This window comes from Dermacentor andersoni, chromosome 9 (genome assembly GCF_023375885.2).
Source record: "Dermacentor andersoni chromosome 9, qqDerAnde1_hic_scaffold, whole genome shotgun sequence".
Classification (NCBI taxonomy): Eukaryota; Metazoa; Arthropoda; class Arachnida; order Ixodida; family Ixodidae; genus Dermacentor; species Dermacentor andersoni.
The window spans coordinates 52,747,828-52,763,102 of NC_092822.1; the positions used below are offsets into that span (position 1 = coordinate 52,747,828).

The window sequence follows — 15,275 nt, forward strand, 5'->3', positions numbered from 1 at the left end:
AAATTAAACAACACACAAGCAGTCGCGTGGAGACGACTACAAACTTATACATATCCGCACCCGGTTATGGCGAACCACATGTTCCCCGAGGCCAGGAGCGATAAATGTAATCTTTGTGGGGGCGAGAGGGACCCTCGACCACATAATATGGGAATGTCCGTACTCTCCCGGGGGAATACACAAAATAGATAGTAGAGACGCCTGGGAGACCCTGCTGCGCAGCTCGGACTCTGAGCTCCAGCTCCGGCTCGTCCAACTGGCTGAAGAGGCTGCTGGGACCCAAGACCTCCCAGCCTGCATCTGAGGCGGCGGCACTCGCCCCCTGCCCTGCGTGTCGGGGGGTGGGTAGATCACCTAATCCGTTGGACATTAAAGTTTATTCTATCTAACTCACACCCGGGCCCATTATGTTGTGAAGGTAAGACGACAGGTAACCGTTTCTTACTTTTGTGGCCTTTTCTTATAACGGTACAGAAAATTATTGTAGAACCACTGTTTCAACGTTATCGGGCTGAATATTTCCAGCCAATGTTTTTTTCTTTGAGAAACTTCTCTATGGAACACTGTCTTAGGGATCTCTGGGCAGCCGTTGAGAAAATTCTATGTGATTCAAAACGATTTCCTTGCTAATTTCTTGGGCGACTACGTTATCTTATTGTACTTTAATCTCTCAATTTTTCATTAATGTTCTCTTTCTTCTTTACTTGAGTATCGCCCTTTTAATTCCATATGGTTCCTGGCCAAGGCCTGTTGGTGTATGAGCCATATTTATAGGAAAACCAACCAACCAACCAAACAACGTACGATGATTCAAGAAATAAACGTCAACGTAAATGTGTTTATCTACAACTAACTAGATACCTGCGCGCTCGGAATGGAAGCCTAGTTAGGTTCAGTCGATTTCTTGGTTTTCTGTAATTAAATGCCAGTACCAAAGGTTGGGATAAGATTCTTTCTGTGCTTAAGCTGGTACTTACACGGCCCGCATCAACCACAATAATTATGGGGTTTTACGTGCCAAGACCACGATCTGATTATGAGGCACACCGTAGGGGGGGACTCCGGAAATTTGGACCACCTTGGTTTCTTTAACGTACACCGAAATTTAAGCACAAGGGTATTTTCGCATTTCGCCCCCATTCAAATGTGGCCTCCATGACCGGGGTTCGATCCCGCAACCTCGTGCTTGGCAGCCCAACACCAGAGCCACTCGGCAACCACGGCAAGCGCGCATCAAGCACAATATGTGCACCGCAACCATTACGTGTGCAGCCCGTGAACAAAAAAGCCTTCCTGTCATCGCTTCCCAGACCACATTCTCGTCCATGTAGATGACACACAGATGACGGAGCCGTGATGTCCTGATACACAGATCGCCATACGAGCAAAAGGTACAGTACTTGGGTTCATCAGCGTCACGTAGCAAATCGGAGTCGATACATCGCATTAGTGGGCTGACAACCCACAGAAGCAAACAGGGAGGCAACGTCGGCCCACTAGTGTGACTCGATAATAAACAAATAAGAATTTACCTAGGGCGAGTCATTTATGGGTACCCTGCATCTAAGCGGCTGGATCGTTATCACCCCATTGCTTAGCGTGTAAGCACTTACGATAAACCCTAAAGTTGTCCCTTAACGCTAAGGGACGTCTGGTCGGGTATATATCTAGGTCAGTTCACTTTCTTGCACAGATGAGCAGGCTCATTAGGCTAATGAGAGCGACGTTAGCGCCGGCTATTCGAAGTCGACGTAAGATCCCTGGGGGGACGTCATCAAGGTGGAAGTGGCGTCACATGAAAGCACCTCAAACCCTAACTGTGAGGATATGTTCGCGAACGTCGTATCCGAGTAAACACTGCGGTTGTGAGATCAACCTCTGCGACTCGGCGGCGTCGTTGACACACCGCATAAGTTTCCGCTCATCCGAATCCGAACGGTTCGCCGAAATTAGATCGGCCCGGGTCATTCTGTCGTTTGCCGTACGTAGTATATGTCGCAAATGGCGCTCCTGAAATGTCGCAGCTTAAATCGCTGGACAGGGACTACTGTAGGTACTCGACTGCGCGATTATGGCTAATAAGATTGATCAAACTCATGTAACTTTGAATCAAATATAGTGGCATTTTCATCTGGCGATTCGCTGGCACGGTAACATCCTCCGTTCTTGCTGAAAATATAAACTGCGTTTCTCGCATCGTGTGCTACTGAGTTGGAAACTTCAGGTTAGCGACTGCGGATTTCCCGCAGCGCAATGCGGCGTCCTTTAAGTTGCCATGACTCTTTGAATGCACGGTTTTGTCTTGCGGGAAATGTATACTTGACTTACGCAACTTACGCTTAATTGTGGTGCTGTGACAACGAGTAAATGCGCCAGAAATTCACGCGTAGTGGTAGGTGGTAAAGAGAGAGACAGAGACAGAAAGAGAAACCTCTGTATTGAGAAGTCGTAGATTATCAATGCAGCAACACTCAAAATGTATTTTTGATACCTGCCAATTCACTATATCGCTGCTACCTCGATAACTGATATGAGCGTAGCGTCATTTATGGTCGAACGCTTCCTGCATCTGCGCGACTTCCTTTCTTTCTTTCTTCTTGTGCATTTCTGATGAAGTTGAGCCTGCTACGGGGGTGGCGGGGGGGGGGGGGGGGGGCTGTCGGTTGATCATCATGGAATGGCATGCAGTGTAGAGCAGCGGAAACAAAGACACAAGAACAGGAACAGAAACACAATTGCCTTCTAGTGGTTGCTAGCATCTGCTGCTGTAGACCCACGTTTACCATCGTTTACAGTGTGATTGGGACAGCCGAATGTATGACTGACAGGAAAAGGGAACAGTTTGAGAAGAGCATCAGCAAGCCAAGAGTGCAAGGGCTTCTTTTACTTTATTAATGAGTATGATATCCCTTTATCTGCGAAAAGGTTGAAAAGTTTTTGAAGAGGGTGGAAATTTTGCAAAGAACGGTTTCTTCTTTCTTTTGTATGCTGAAAAGCAGAGCAGTTAAAAGACCGTAAAAGATTCAGCTAAGTAGTTTCTAGCCAATGTTTTGGTTTCCGGTGGAAGTATCTGCCGCAATGAAAGCCCACTACGCTGTGCAAATGAGGAAACAAGTACGTATGCCAACGTCACTCTTTCCTTTCGAAACTGGGCCGTCTCGACTGGTCACTGCGTGATGGACAACATTTTGACCCGAAAGGAGAAAGGCGCGTGAGGAAACAGGCACTTGAGTCCAGCGAACCGGTAAAACACGGGGAAAGCATGTCAGATCACTTTGGCTCCGTTGACCCTACTCGGCGCGATGCGGTTCCGCTCGAGTACATCTGCCATTCAGGAGTGTATGTATGCTTGAAAGGGGCCGAACTGACTGGTGCCAAACTGCCTGCTGCGCCCATGTCAATGGACAGGCATTGCTTTTCAGCCTGGACACGTATACCACCCACTGGCACTTTCCTTCTCAGTCAGAGATTAAATCGGATAAGCACGAGCACCTGATGGCATACAAGCCCCAACTCCCGCCCTCCCGGACTACAATCAATCTTCCCCGTCACAAACCAGCGTCAACCTTGGTCATCAATTAGGTTGGTGCATTAAAAAAAAACAAAAGCTCGCTGGATGCGCTAAACGAAGCGCGCATCTTAATTCATATTCATTAATGTCACTCAAGACCGCGTTAAGAGCGTCACCGCACGGTCATTTGGAATGCCGCTGACGTGTCGCGCAGTGCGTTAGTGAGTTTGATGACCGCACGACTAGCGACAACTACCAACCAAGGGCTAACCTGTTGTTCTCCAACCCCGTCTTTTGAAGACACCTTTTTCTGTGCTCTATGGGTTACGCAAAACCGCCGCCTTCTCTCCCTCTCCCCTCTCAATTGCCCTCACATCTCTCCTCTTTGTCCGTCAACCGCCTCCCGCGAAGTCCCCTACTCTACTCTATACCGCTTAATACCCTGCAGCGCCATGTATTATATATAGCTCAGGCTCGTAGTAATCATGGATCCGTATTCACGCAGCTGTACGCGCGCATCGGAAAAGCCCGTGATTGGCCAGTGTCTCGGTTGTCGCGATGTTGTCAAGATCGTACCGACGCTGACTAATCGCAAGCAATAACTTAAGGGAAAAACAAAATCGCGCATCTTGTCACTTATTGGCCATGGAGCCAACCCCTCCGCTGCACACTGCGCGGTACTGCCGAGCGCGACCGCATGACGCGCCAATGGCTTGCCTGGCTCCCTCTCCGGCAGATGGCGTCGGCTCCCGAGTCCCTTTAAAAGCCACCTGGAAATGGAGAGCGCGCGCCACACGACGGGGAAAGAGAGAGAGAAAGAGAAACAAAGAAAGAGGGAGAGAGCCAGGCCATAGTAGCCCAACGTCCGTCGTCAAAGGCAGCGCTCGCGCGGGGAGAGCTTTGTGTCCCGTGCGCCCGGCGCGCGCCGTACGCGTCTGGTCGCGCTCGGCGGAGAGAGCCGTTGGAGGAGGACGGAGCGCCGCGACGCGTCGCGCTCTCCCCGAAGCCAATACTCGCGGGCGGCGCGTGCTAGCTGCGCATTGACCGCCGCCGCCACCGTGCGTGCGTGGCTCGCTGCGCTCCTTGTTGCTCTGGTGACGCGTCGTCGTGTGCGCGCGCGCGTGGTTCGTGTGGTGGGACGCCCCGTGACAAGCGCGGCGGGCCCGGTGCACCATGTGAGGCGAGCATGCGTGTCGCCTTCGGAGCTCTGCTCGTCGTCGCCCTGTGGTCAACGTCGTCGTTGAACGGACTGTCGTCAAAGCCAGGTGAGAAACCGCAACGCGCTCTCTGGCCGTCGTTGCGCAAACGGTGTGTTTGGCTTCCCTTCCCAAGTTCTTGGAATCGCCCATCGGTGCCCCTCCCCCTACTCCCTCACTCTCTTTGCGTGTGTGACTCAGATCTCGCATGCGGCACATGCGAGCTGTTGGTCGTCTAGCGTGCGTTTCCCCCCCCCATATTCTGACCACTCTTCCTTCCTTAATCTCTTTCAACCTCCCACTTTCACCACCCATACGGCGAGTTCGAGGTGACCGCCCACTGAGAGACGTGTGTTGCCTCATTCCTAAGAAACTGAAACTCAAGCATGTGTGTGTTGTCAAATGTTTAGAACTCTCGCAGCCAGCGAATCCGCGCTGAGAGGCGAGACGACGCGCTGCGCCGCGCGCGAGCGCGCGGAACACAGACGGGCGTCTGAAGCGTCATCTTTGGTGACGCTCGTCAAACGTAGTGTAACATACGGCACGCGACGACGGAAGGGAAAAAGAAAAGAACCTTGAGACGTGGTTGGAGGCAATCGCGCTCCTGCGGTGACGACAGCGTGCTCCCTCGTCGTCAATCTCGAATCTCTGTGCTTGCATACAGGGGACACTTCCGCTGCTCCGCTGCAGCGCTTGTGATGCTCTCTCGTGCCCGCCTTTTCACTGCATACAGGCGCTCGGCTCAGCTGGGAGGGAGGAAGGGGAGGGAGGGGACGCCCGCAGGGGATTGTTTTGCTGACAGGCGCGCGCGGTTGGGTGATCCAGTCTTGTGCGCGTGCTTATATAACTCAAAAGATATAGCAACGCTGTATTCGAGGACCGAAGCTGACTCATGGGTGCTGATGGTGCGGGCGGCCTGCATGCCCCAGCTTTTCCTTTAGCTTACACGTTTCCTTTTTTTTTTCTTTTTGTACGCCAGGACACATAGAGGAAAGCAAGGCCAAAAACGTGCACAAGCGGGGGCTCGAAGGTTCAAATTTTTTTTCGTTGTATTGTCGGGGCAGGCCAAGGTCGTCTGTCACGCGTGCTATTTTCGCAAGATTGAAGACGCGCCAAAAGCAATGGAGACGACTGAAAGATTCAATTTTAATGATGTTCCTGTGACGATAGAAAGTTTTGGGATCTGAGTGTTGACTGTGCGCGCGAGATACCCTGACATGCTGCGTATGTATATTTTGTGCTGCTATGTTTCAAACGCTGTTTCGGGCTTCGCGCGCTACAATGCTTGAACAAGCAAGCCGTGAAGCCAAATTTGTGTCGTATACCGCCCAAGTTCAACCGTGTTCACTAGGACCACTACAGCCCAATGTGTCCACAAACTGTGTTTGCTGCACTGTAACCTACTGCAACTTCGAGGGGCGGATTAATCGATAATGAGAGTCATGAGATTATAGTTAGTGAGACTTGAAAGACACAATAATTAGGTTGGTAGTCTGCTTCTGTTCGTATAGCGCTCTGCAGTCGACAGCTAGCTCACTTTATACAATTCTTCCTGCTGTTGCTCTCCGCATTCGGCCATGCAGCTAACAATGGTTACCTATTTCACCTGTCACCGCTATCTGCCAAATATACGGTGGCTGTTAACGTGCACACCTTTAAATCTTCAGTGTCTTGCTGCCTTATCTCCTTCGATTCGAGACAGCAGTGATTGGGCAGGTCAGCGCTCAGGCCTGAAGCGAGAACAACGTTTTCGGTGTACGCTCGACAACTATGGGATGCTTTTCGCGCACCGAAATGTCAAGTTAATGCGTGATATTCCGAAATAAATTATCATCATCATCAAGATGAGCGTGAGCAGTGCCAAAGTTGCATTCTTGCTCTCCCATCATGAGGACTCGTTCAAAACCATTCCGCAGGGTTTCGCAGAAACGTTGAGTTGATGCACTCCAGCCCAAATGTAATGGGATGTGATAGTTCGTAGGATAACCTCTGTGGGGCGCAGTTAAAGGGTGTGTGTGCACGACAACAATCCTCGCACGCTGCATGGGCTACAGACAGCCATTACCCAGCACACTTGCACAGATAACTACAGCAACCCTCCACCCAGTGTCCAAGAATACGCGGCATAGCGTCGTTCGCAGACACGTCTTAAAACTGGTCGTGGCCATTCCCAGCATCTGCTGAAGTGATCACTGCACTGCCGCAGGTAGAGCTTCCAGCTTTAAGACCACCGTTTCCACTGCGCAGCTACTTTTCGTGCACCCCGTATATTTTGGAAACGGACAATCGGTGCATGAAATAGTCGCGCAGCGTTGGCGTCTCCCGCATAACTCAAGCGCACGGAAATCGACCGCCCTCTTCATAGCCGTCGTATCATGCACTTTTCTGGTTATATCGGTCTTATAAAAGAGTAATGATAAAAGAAAAAGGAGGCGCTACACTGCTATGCAACGGCTTCGGCAACCGTACGGACGATAAGAGCAGGCGGCTGAAGGAATGCCGTCTCACCTATGCACGCGAGCGGCAATGTCCGAGGCCCCCGGCCTTTCCATTGTGTGACAGCACAATAACTCGTACAGAAAGGGCAATGCGTTTTATTTTTTTTTTTTCCAGTCTCCTCAACTCGGAACGCCTGCTGTCGTGGGACTCGCGCGTTGTTATTGTGTAGGACGCCGGCGTGCGCCGTGTCTAGAGTTTGCGCGGGCTCCCCGGATGGAGCGGACCCTCGCTGGCGACCACGGTTCCTCGCTACGCGGGCGCGAACGCGGCCAAACATCCGTTGCAAAACATTCGCGTGTATCCCGAAGAGTGGAAACAACGGGAAGTGGGATAATGCAGGTTTTTTTTTTTCTATCGTAGGGTGATGACAGACATAATATATGTCGTCATGGCCGATGATGTCTCTTGTTTCGTGGACGAGGTGACAGGGTTAGACCGGCATCCCTATTTCGGGTGGGATTTTAAAATTGAAAGCACGAAAGCACGCTAGTGAATGCGCAAACCTTGAGCGCGGAGTGATAAAGGTGATGCTGGAGAGCTTTGGGAAAGGGTAGAAGCAATCACCAAGAGGTAGCAGAGTGTTTTATAAATAGCGCTCCAAAGTTGCTTAACGTACCCGTAGTGTGGAAGCAGCCGCAATGCTCGTGCTCAGGCCCCAAGCTGGTCTTAGGTTCTTTTGCAAAGGAAGCGGCTAACATGCGCTAACTTTGGGTGCTCCATTTATAAAGATCTCTAGCACCTTTATAGATGGCGCATCCTCTGCGTCCAAACTCGTCTCGGACTCCTTTTTTTTTTGCTTTTAGGCATGGCAGACAGCTGCTAATTTGGGCTCTGCCAAATATAAGGATCCCTAATGACGAGTGTCTGTCGTTAATCATGTGAACGAGCGCGCACAACGACTGCAGTAGGCTATGAGACAAATAATTTAAGGAGTACATTCGCATATCGTATAAGTACAGTGCTCACGGAATGAAACGCGTCAATTTAGGGCTAAGTAGTGCGCATATATATACTTTCGTTTCAACCGGCTGCAGTTCGTGTCACATCGACGTAATTTTGGCGCGAACGCTTACAACGGAGTCCTCGTCACGTTTGGTGACCAAATTCCTAGCGACATGACATGGTGCTCTCGCGTAGTTTGCAGATATGTAGGGTTCTACTAAATGCTCCGTGTCCTATTTCATTCCGTGAGCACTGTACATAACATTTACGAAGCAAGCAAAGAAAAAAGGTGATTGCCTGTGTGGTGGTGATGTTGAAAAACTTTATTTTTGTCCGGCAAGTTAGTGGGGTGGTCTTCATCCTGCCTGGGCGTCTGCCACGAGCGCTTCGGCTCTGGCGGCGTCGTCGGCCCGGTGGACTGCGCACAGTTGATCTTCTGGGGCTGAGCTGAGCGGCACAGCATATACAAACGCACGCGGAGGCTTTCACTAAAGTCTGCCTCCCCGTCGCTACGTCGTCATCCCATTGCATTCCCAGTGCACGTGCTCTAGAATTTCTCTTGAGCCACATAACTTACATTCGTTTGTCTAGAATATAATTTATCCAGATATATACCACATTACTGGATTACACTGTCTCCTCGTTTGTAATTGCCACCACTGGTCAGACTGCGACTTATTTAGTTTTTGATGACACCTGTGTGAACTGCGGTATTTCTTGTTTGGCAACGCACCGTCTAATCAGACCACCAGTGAGTTGAGAGTTGACTGTCATATTCTCGGCTATTTGTGCCGTTCCTCTGCTCAAGCGGATGCTAGTGAAGTAAAACCGGTCCAAGTCGCCGAGCAGCTCCAATAAATATTACGCCATTTCGCTTGCCTAGGCATACGCTTGACGTTTAGCATCGCAGCCCAACAATTCGCACTGATGTAGCATAGAGAAACGGATATTTGGCCCGACACGCGATCGTAAACGTGTATGCATCTAAGCTATACCGGGATTATCGCCACAGCATATGTTGGATGCTCCTTTGGGGCCGACGCGAAGTCTGAAGGGCACACCACATATATAAATTTCGAAAGTACATCAGTGCCTCGAAAGTACGTTGTCTAAAGTGGCGCAACAGCCCCAGTCGACGTAGAGCCCCGGACTAAAGGTCTTCTACTCTCCAAACAAAGCACATTCGTTTTTTTTCTCGTCAGTACACAGTGTTTGAAGAGAAGCAAATGACACTGATAAGTGACACCGTCTCAAACCTTTAGCTCAATGTAATGTAACTTACAGCGTTGCGGCTATATGTACACATTCGTCTAAACCAAGGCAAGAAATGCCATCTTCCTTTCCTGTTCCCCTCGACTAAGCAAATAGTCGATCAATCAACAGCCTTGCCTTCCACGAATGCACACGTTGCACTCGCACCGCTCGCGCAAATTACGGACTATTATACGCTCCGCACTGTGGTCGGTGCACCGGCGTGCCTGCAGTGTGCCGAAGTGGGCAATCTTCGAATTCGCGCCCATCGCCACTGCAGTGCAAAAGAAGGACGAGCACTGCAATTACATAACATTAACCTTGCGGACAGCGCGCCACTTTAGCAGAGCGCATCAGTTGCCTTCCCTTCCACTGGAATATGCATGCAGCGTATACGATCCCGTGAGAGAGAGCGAGAGAGAGAGAGGAGACAGAAAAGACTGGGAGGTTAACCAGACGCACGTCCGGTTTGCTACCCTGCACTGGGAGAAGGGGTATGGGGACGAAGAGAGACGAGCCCGTGAACGTAAGCAAAAAAAAAAAAAAACAAGGACAACGCTTTCCTTTGCTGCACTACTCGCTAGCAGCTCGAAGCTTGACGCCCTCTGTGCGTCGTGTCTGGCACTGCTACCCTCTGCACTCAAATTTTGCCCCCTTTCCACAGCGGCTATGCAACCATCTAGTCTCCACGCTTAAGAGGTCTTTCCTGCCTGCATAGCATCCTCGGTCTTGGAGGTACAGCTGTACGCCGCGCCGATTTACATGCCCAGCGTGCTGCGTACCTCGTCCGCGAACGCCAACGAAATACGCAGGTGCGATCGACGACAGGTTCCGGAAACTACGATCCTTCTTTTCTTTTTCTTTTTTCTTAGTTGCTCTCCCACGTCTCTCCCTGGGCTATACGAACACTCTACTCTCGTATTCACCTCACGCCAGGAACCTCACGACGTCATTTCGATTTCCACGGCCGGTTCAACGCGGTCACATGCGTAACCAACGCGGAATACATGTTTTCGAAATGACACACAGCACGTATATATCTCGGGGTCTTGCGGCACAGCGGCGTTCCTCGTGCCTGAGCTGCGCTTTCGGGTCGTTCTGGCCAGTGAGAGCTGTGTGAGTAGGTACTTAGCAGCGACGTCCCGGTTGCGTACCCCGATTGCGTGTACGGGGTCGATCACCGGGAAGCTTGGCTTTCTCGGAGTCAGCGCATAGGGAGGGATCCCGAGCCCGCTCAACCCAACTTACCGCTCCTGACTGGCACTCCCTTGAATCGCCGCTGTTCGGACAGTCACTTCCAGTGCGGTATTTTCGCGTCGCAAAACATAAGAAACAGAAAGGACCAAAGCATCACTGCATTGCAATGCCAATTACAGACACCGTGATAGCCGTAGCCTTGATGGTCGAAATTCTGTGTCATCGTTCTGTCTGCGGTGTGGGCGTGGTCACGATTGACCACGTGGGCGCGCTGCCCTAACTAAGTAGTCTTGTGCTTCGAGCTCCATGGATAGGAAACTTGGAGGAAGGCTTGGAATGGTTGAGGGCGGAACGGCTGCCTTTCTATGTCGGAGCAGTCTGATCACTAGGAAGCGCCATTATCAGGTGACTGGTCGAGAAGGAACTGTCGTGGGAAGCGTTCATGTTAGGCAGTGGGTCGTGAGACCAGCAAGCGAAGTACTCCGAGAACATAGCTTTATAGCATTCCACAGCGTTCCACATTCGCCTCACGGTGAATATGGAACCGGATGCTGAAGCTGCACTCTAAGCCGAAAACGGGGAAAAGGGGACTAACGGCAGCCGTTGGACCTTTGGATCAACGGTTAATCCACCGTGCGTGCCGTGTGAAGAGGCGAAGTGTCGTGCGCAAATTTGTGGGACTAAATGTTCGTCCTTGCAAGGTAACGGTCGACGGTGGGGATCAACGGCACAATTTAGTCCTTTGACTTTAGTCCCTTTAGAGAGGGGGGCTCCGTGTCCCTCTCCTCCCTGCCTGGACGGGGTGGCAGCGGGTCATAAAACACTGTCGCTCTGCTGTCATCCCGTCCACACTAAGGTCAACAGGCTTTCGCCATTGGCTAACATTTTGGCGGGATTCGGGCCCTGCTTGCGTGCACTCCGGGTAAGCGCGCGCAAGTCGGGTCCCGGGGAGACCACGTCGGGGCGTCTGAAGGTGCGTACGTGTTCCTCTCTGCCGGCGGCGGCCCCCTTTGTCCGCCGCCGGCCGATGGTTACTTCGGCTCGTCGGGGTCCCGGCCTCGGCGGGCGCACGCGCACTCTTCCGTCGTCTCGATGTCCTGAGGCAGCGTCTGCCGATCGTGCCCCCGTCTGTTCGTCTGTCGTTTCTTTCTATTTCCCTTTTCTCTACTGTGGGGCGCGCGATGGCAGGCGCTCACCGAAGGATAGGCAACTTCTTACTGCTGGGGTTCTTTTTTCTTTGTTCCTCGTTTCTTTGTTCTCTCTCTGTCGCGGTGCGCCGATAGTGGCCACCGGCGACCATTCGGCCATGTTTTGTGTAACTAGCTTCAGATTCGGACGATACGTTAAAATTGATGTTTGTATTGACTTCCACTTTAATAAATGTACTTTCTGGCTTCTCGAGAGCTTTGCCTAGGGTCTCCCTTGCTCCGCGCGCGGTCTCGCCTTCCCCCTAAGCTGGGGCCGGCGGGGCGCGTACGCGCGCAGCTGCGCGTCAGTACACGGAGCGGGCCGGAGCAGGCGCGGACGCGGTGCCCTGCACGCATGGCGCCTCGGAGTGCTCGAACCCGCGGTGGTCGTCCGGCGCGCGCGGAATCGGAGCGTGCGCGCCGTGAGCGTAGCGAGGAGACCACAAATTTTTCTTTTGTTCTTTCTGGAGGTGACGACATAATAGGTTTTGTGACCGCATGCGGCAATGAAAGTGACAAAAAAGAAAAGAAGAAAAAAGAACATTGTGCTTTGGAGGCGTCTGGGAGCTTGTCTGTGGTTTTGTCGACAGCGTCTCTTTCATGTGCGCCGCGGTGCTTTGGTGGTATATGGTGGCCGAGTCAATGGAAAATAGCAACAGAATAGGCAGAGGGCCAACTATAAAGTTTTTGTGGATGGCTCACACAGTCAAAACTTACACACTTATGGCTTGATGCACGGAATTGTTAATTCTGGGGCTTTTGCTATAATGACCTTTCATATTAACGAACAATTTATTGTAGTCCCCTGAAGTTTACTATATTAAGATTTCACTGTAGCATCCTTTTCAGTATTCCTGAATAGCACTTTGGTTTGCCACCTAGCACCCTGCTGCTGAAGTGACACTCAACGAAGTAAATTAAATTCACTCAAGGTGCCCTAAGTTTGCCCATCTGACCAGGATATTAAAGAGACACTAATCCCCGAATGCAGAGATCTAACTTGGATCGGGCTTGGACTTGACGAAGTCGGCCCGAAGCAAAAGGCGGACTTCGAAACGCCCAAGTCGGCTTTCGCGTTTCATAGACGCTCAAGCTGACTTGCTTCGTCAAGTCAAGACTGTGCTTCAATACAAAAGCAGGTTGCTCGTCCGTGTTCGAGGTTAACAATAAATTTATTAGCGTAAGGCACGTTGTACAGCAAAAAAGTCTGTATCTTTCCAAATTTCCACCAGGGCATAAGTGCTGAAGTATAGTTTGCGTAAACTTATTCTATCTGGCTACGTCCGCCGCTGCGATGGGTAGTGTTGCTTGCGGAAAGCGCGCGTTCCCGGCGGATTTAAGTGGTCTTCAAGTTTCGGTGTTTTGGCGCGCTTTTTGAGTTGCAGGTTTCACCATCTTTTCAAGTCGCCGCTACACTTTTAGGCGACAGTGTATTTGAGTGCAAATCAATTTTATCGTCACATATATTTTGGTTTTAGTTTATCTTTAACTCAGAGGTCTTGTTGCATGTTTGTTGCCGTAGAGAAGCGAACGAAATGGTTGGTTCGTATGGTGGTCTTTAAACGGCTTTTGTTCTCGATTGCCGCAAGGCGTTCATGCGCCGTCTGGGCCGGCAACCGGATACAAGAGGCCGAGACGAGGCATACGGTCGGTTTCTGAGGGAGCTCGCTCCCTTTTCGCCTATAGGCATTCCAGAAGGAAGGCGACGGCCCGTGTTCTGCTCGGGCTACGTGGCCCTTTGAAGAAAAAGCCAACCTATTCGAACGCACTAGGCCGGAGTCACAAACAAGAAAAAAACTGCAACATGTGCTGCGAACGAAGAGTACCGAGCGCCGTTGAGTCCCCTGCCCGGACCCATATGTGTGACAACACCCGATAAAAAACAAAATAAATAAATAAAATGACACGTGCAAACGATTTGTCTGCTTCGCATGGAGGGTTTGTCGAGAACAACGAGAGGGAGAGTGCGGCACCGTCGTAGACATCGCAAATTGGCAGTGCGTGTCGTCTGCTAGGAAAGTGTCGTCTGTTAGGAAAACAAGTTGTGGGGCTCGCGCGACGGCCGCGCGCCGCATTTGGTACGAAATTGCTGTTCTGTCAACAGGCTTTGACGCTGAAATGTCGCACTCACGTACGGTCTCCTCCCAAGAGAATGCATCGCAACGTAAGACGGCAGCCCGTTTTAAAGAAGACGAAAAGAGCCTGCCGACGACACTCCTGAACTGCTACAAGCATATTGTGGAATGCAAGAAAACTGGCGTCGCGTCGTTGACCAAGAAGAATCAGACATGGAAAGAAATTGCAAAACATTTGAATGCCAACCATAGGATTACGCGGCGCGATCACCTGCAACTGAAAAAATGCTGGACCAACCTGAAGCAAAAGCGGAAAGAGGAAGCTGCGGAAGAAAAGGGAAAGCGCCACAAAACTGGTAAGCGCACATGTTCTGCATGACTGACTTATTTGGGCTACTTTTTATTATGTGTAGTCACAGGAGATGAGAAAATACGCTCGCAATCAATCTTTCCGCGACTGCGGGAAGCGCACCAGCATCGGGCGCGGGTGCTTCGCGATGAGCAGAGTCACCTTTCCTACTGCGCGGCACACTGTTGACTGAGGAATGCGGACCGGACCTCCGGTGACTGTTTGAAACGTGCCACCGCCGTAAAACATCACAGCCATCAGCAACTGCAGCATGGGAGGCACACAGTCGGTCCTCTATTGTCCCCGCTTACCCGGATAGGCAACGTAGCGAGAAGTCGCACGGCGTTCTTCGTGAATCTGTAGCGACCGAGGAATTGTTCGTCGTCGTACAGCTCCATCGAATTCCCTCGGTCACGTAGGGTAGGTCGCGGAATTTTCGGCAAGGGCTGCGCCTCTGAAAATGCTGTATCCATGGCGTAGCAAGCAAACTCGAAAGCAGCTAACCTCCGCGCGACGTCCGTTCGGGAGGCTGCCATGTTGGAATAACACACGAAGTCAGTTTCAAGCTAGCCCGGGAGCAGACTTCAAACTTGAGCGGACTTCGACGCAGCCAAGTCGTTCCCAAGTCGTCCTCAAGATCAAGCACGATTTACGACGCGCGGCGAAGCTGTCTTGAGACTGCCAGATGTCAAGTTCGAGCCAAGTTAGATCTCTGCATTCGGGGGTTAAGTGCTTCTAACTTATATTTGACACGTTTCATCTGCTGTATATTTTGGAGTTGTTTTATTTTGTTTGAACTGCTGCATATTTTCAGTCATTTTTTTTATCTCCTGTATTTATATGTCATTACTGTATACCAAGGACTTGGCATTTGTATGCTAGTATTCCTTTTTTTGTTTTGTTAATTGTGGCTCAAGATGATGGTGGCAATATGTAATCAAAAATAAACATGGGTTACTTGAGTTCGATCATTGTTTTTGCTTGAAAAGCTATGGCAACCTGGAATCATTGGAAAAGTGATTTCGGTGCATGACTGAAAAGTATGATTTATTCCAAACACTATATTCA

The 15,275-nt window shown here is 50.8% G+C and overlaps 1 protein-coding gene across 1 annotated transcript in view; it reads left to right on the forward strand.

The window, feature by feature from the left end:
• The first annotated feature begins 4,392 nt into the window (after window positions 1-4,392).
• Window positions 4,393-15,275, forward strand: part of LOC126528032 (uncharacterized) — a 99,184-nt gene continuing 88,301 nt past the window's right edge. Inside the window, exon 1 of the mRNA XM_050175881.3 lies at window positions 4,393-4,776. Coding sequence (XP_050031838.1) covers window positions 4,698-4,776 — 79 coding nt within the window. The 5' untranslated portion in view covers window positions 4,393-4,697. The remainder of the gene's footprint in view (window positions 4,777-15,275) is intronic.